The sequence below is a fragment of the Trypanosoma rangeli genome, assembly GCF_003719475.1.
Source record: "Trypanosoma rangeli strain AM80 chromosome Unknown Tra_15.4_contig_00638, whole genome shotgun sequence".
Classification (NCBI taxonomy): Eukaryota; Euglenozoa; class Kinetoplastea; order Trypanosomatida; family Trypanosomatidae; genus Trypanosoma; species Trypanosoma rangeli.
The window spans coordinates 1-3,515 of record NW_021706354.1 but is presented as its reverse complement, the minus strand read 5'-3'; the positions used below and the strand labels follow the sequence as shown (position 1 = coordinate 3,515).

The following is a 3,515-nucleotide window of genomic DNA, read 5'->3' as shown; positions in this document are numbered from 1 at the left end:
GATGAAGCTGGCGATGATGAAGCTGGCGATGATGAAGCTGGCGATGATGAAGCTGGCGATGATGAAGCTGGCGATGATGAAGCTGGCGATGACGAAGCTGGCGATGATGAAGCTGGCGATGATGAAGCTGGCGATGACGAAGCTGGCGATGACGAAGCTGGCGATGATGAAGCTGGCGATGATGAAGCTGGCGATGACGAAGCTGGCGAAGACACCGACTCCTCACCAGCACCGTGACTGCCTTTATGGGCCTCCTCTGGTAGAGGCCCCTTAGAATTCAAACCGTCACCAATCCTCTTTTCTCTAGGTTTGAGCTTGGAGGCAATCTCCCCATCATTCCCCAGCGTTGTGAGTGGCCCCTCAGCAGCCGGTGTTGGAAGTGAGACTTTGCTGACACTGAGGCTCGTGAGCCTATTATCATCAAGTGCCTCGTTGTACAGCAGGACATTGCCCACCGTCACGTCAACCTCGCCTGTCCCCTTCGCACCGTCGCCGCCAACGTAGAAGTCCGAGACATCGTATGAGGTGTACGCACTGGGCGGAACTTCCTCCTTAATAAGCTTATTATTGTCAACGTACACATACAACGATTCACCATGCCTTTTCAGTACCACTTGATACGTTGTGCCAGGCTGCCACGTACCATCTTTATCTGACAACCCCCGAGACTTTCCGTTGACAGTCACTCTCCACTTCTTGTCCTTCGTGTAGAAGAGACCAACAATCACAGTATTGGCATTGTCGTTCATCCTCACACCCATCAAAGGAACAGGACTGTCTGTCTCCGGCACCGCGTTAATCATCACCGTCGCCACAAGAGTGAAGTCATTGTTCACAAAGTAGTACGGCTGGAACTGCCCCTTGTTGCCCACCGGCCACTCCGCCCGCGCTGCTGCGCCTCGGAACCTCACGCCCCCCTCCGTGCCTGCCACATTCCCACCATGCACAATTGTGTTCACTCCGAGGTACTCGTCTTTCCATAAATTCCCCTCCAAACTGTTGGACCAAAAGCCAGCCAACCCTTTGGTGGGAATGGGCACTTTACACACATTCTTTATCCGCGGGTCAACAGTGCCAATGGAAACGCAGTTTTTCAGTGCGGTGTCCATATCTTCCCAGGCCTTCACCACGCTCTTTATCCGCTCCAGCTGCTCAGTCAGGCTCACGGCGACAAGACTGTATGAATCTCCGCTCTTCTTCTTCTCGTACAGTAAAATCAACTCCTTCTTGTCAGCTCTGTACAGCAGGGAGCTGGCGGCGGCGTCATCACCTTCGCGAGACACCGGCCCAACGTCGTGCACACGGGCATTGTCTGTCATCCAAAGATGCAGCCGATCCTCTCCCTTCTCCTCAGAATACACCGGCGTGGTGAGCAGCATCACCTTCTTTCCATCGATGGTTGCGGTGATGAAGCTACTTCGTGCGCCCTCCCCTTTTCTATCACGTGAATTACCCCATAGTTGAGTAATTGGCGCACTGTCATACCAATAGTTCAAGGACGTAATAGTCCTGTATACGTAATACGAGCCATCCGTGCAGGGAGCCATCATAAAGATGCGTCGGTCATCGACTTCGCCCCACTCCACAATCGATGGATTGTGGCAACCCTCACCCACCGTATCGAGCAAAGGCTCCCATTTATTCTCTGATGGGGTGAAGTGTAGGATCAGCAAAACGTTCTTTCCATTCTTTGTGGCCTGCGCGGGAAACACAAGTCTGCCGTCACTCATCACAGTACCCGACCCTCCGACAGCAGAAAAATGAGTGAAGGATCGACGAACTCTAGGTTTAGGATGCATTGCATGGGTCTCGTTCCACTGGACTTTCTTCTCTTCACTCTCAGTCACACTCCCCTTCACCAGCAAAAGCTTACATCCACTTTGATCAGCCTCTTTGCTCTCCGGTGTTGCACGGCTGCAGCTTCCCAGCAGCATATAGACATTGTTGCCACTCACAATTGTCGTTGGTCGCACAGTGTCCCTCATTTCGTTACCACCTTCCTTCAGCAGCTGCGTGTGAAAGGAACCCGTGCCTGCACCCATCGGAATCTCAGTCGGTTCTGTTCCAATTCTCTTGAGGTGCTGTGATACGATGCCAGTGAAGCTGTTAACTCCATTCTTGCACTGGGCCTCAGCAACGGCAAACACAGCACCGTCCACCTCCACAAGGCTGGGGACACGCAGCGAGCGAACTGACCCTTCGACGCATTGCATTTCCTCCCATTTGGCACCAGTTATCGGTTTCGTCCCTGTGAATAAATTAACGGCCGTCCCTGGCACACTCCCCGCAGCTTGACTGCCACAGCATGTCAAGAGCACAAACAGCAGCAGCAGCACCAAATAAGAAAACAAATGCCAGGACATCTTGGGCATGTGTCGCTGCTTACTCACACTCTCTTCCCTCGTTGTGGTGGATCCGCTCAGGCCGCGACAGTTGCGTGTGTGTGTGTGTTGCTGGTGGTGGTGGTGACTGCAGAGACCTCAAAGCGCACAGCGGCAGGTGGTGTTTGGTTTCTTTCCTTCCGTGTGTGTGTGTGTGGAAGAGAGAGAAAAGTGAGGTGGAAAAAAAAACGATGAGCACCGCCCGCACCCACAGTTGGGCATCGAGCAAAGAACAGTGACAATCCAAAACTGAGGCAGAAACGGTAAAGGTGTGGGCCGCATGACCTCACACTCGCCGCCCCCCACAAGAGACGGCAGCCGCAAAGAAGGCGGCGGTAGCAGCGACTGTTGTGCGCGACCCGAAGAAACACCCACACGCACCCGCACGGAGAGTCCGCAGTGTGGGACGCCCCGCAGAAATCAAAATAAAAATTAAAAAAAATTCATAACCACCTCGCTTACCGTCTCCCCCGCCCAGCCCCTTCAAATCCCGCCAGCAGCAACACGCAGTGCGCATCCCGGCGGGACCTCCCATCACGCCCCCCCACCACCTCCACAAAAATCCCAACGTCCCCACCTCCCTCAGCGCAGTGCAGCAGGAGTGGGGCGTGGCGTAACTAAAATAATTTAAAAAATAAAAACAAAAAAAGACGCATGCAGCCCCCTTTCCTGCTGCTTCGTTCCGCTCACAAGCGAGGGCGACGCCAGCGCAGCCGTAGCCTCAGACTGCCCGGTCAGTGCGTGCAGCCCAAACAAGACGGAACAGGCGCATGCGCCCAGGACGGCAACCCAACAAAAAGAGAGACGCCAACTGCGTTCGCTCGAGGCTCTCAGCGGCGCATGCGGCACCCCCCATTGGAGCCGCACGCCAACCAAAAACGATGGCACCCAAAAAAACAAAGGGAAAAACACCACGCCAAGGCACAAAAACAATTTCAGAAATTCGGTTTGTCCCCGACCTCTGGGCTGTGGTGGCGCCTCATTTGCTTCCCTGCCTGTGAGCCCACTCAGCATGCAAAACTTACCCTCTCGCCCAAACTCTCTGCAGCAACAAACTGGGAACAGCGAGGGGATATCACCAATGGAATACTGCCGGCGTACACCCACAAGGCGCCATCATTCCCCACGCAATTT

General features: G+C 54.2%; 2 protein-coding genes across 2 annotated transcripts, besides 1 other annotated feature; one reads left to right on the top strand and one right to left on the bottom strand.

The window, feature by feature from the left end:
• Positions 1-2: 2 nt before the first annotated feature.
• Positions 3-2,372, bottom strand: TraAM80_09640 (trans-sialidase; the record flags this gene model as incomplete). Its single annotated transcript, XM_029386310.1, has 1 exon — positions 3-2,372. A coding segment is annotated over one exon (2,370 nt), but the record flags the coding sequence as incomplete, so codon positions are not given.
• A 67-nt stretch (positions 2,373-2,439) lies between these two features.
• Positions 2,440-2,468: a microsatellite.
• A 567-nt stretch (positions 2,469-3,035) lies between these two features.
• TraAM80_09639 (uncharacterized protein) lies at positions 3,036-3,515 on the top strand (the record flags this gene model as incomplete). Its single annotated transcript, XM_029386309.1, has 1 exon — positions 3,036-3,515. A coding segment is annotated over one exon (480 nt), but the record flags the coding sequence as incomplete, so codon positions are not given.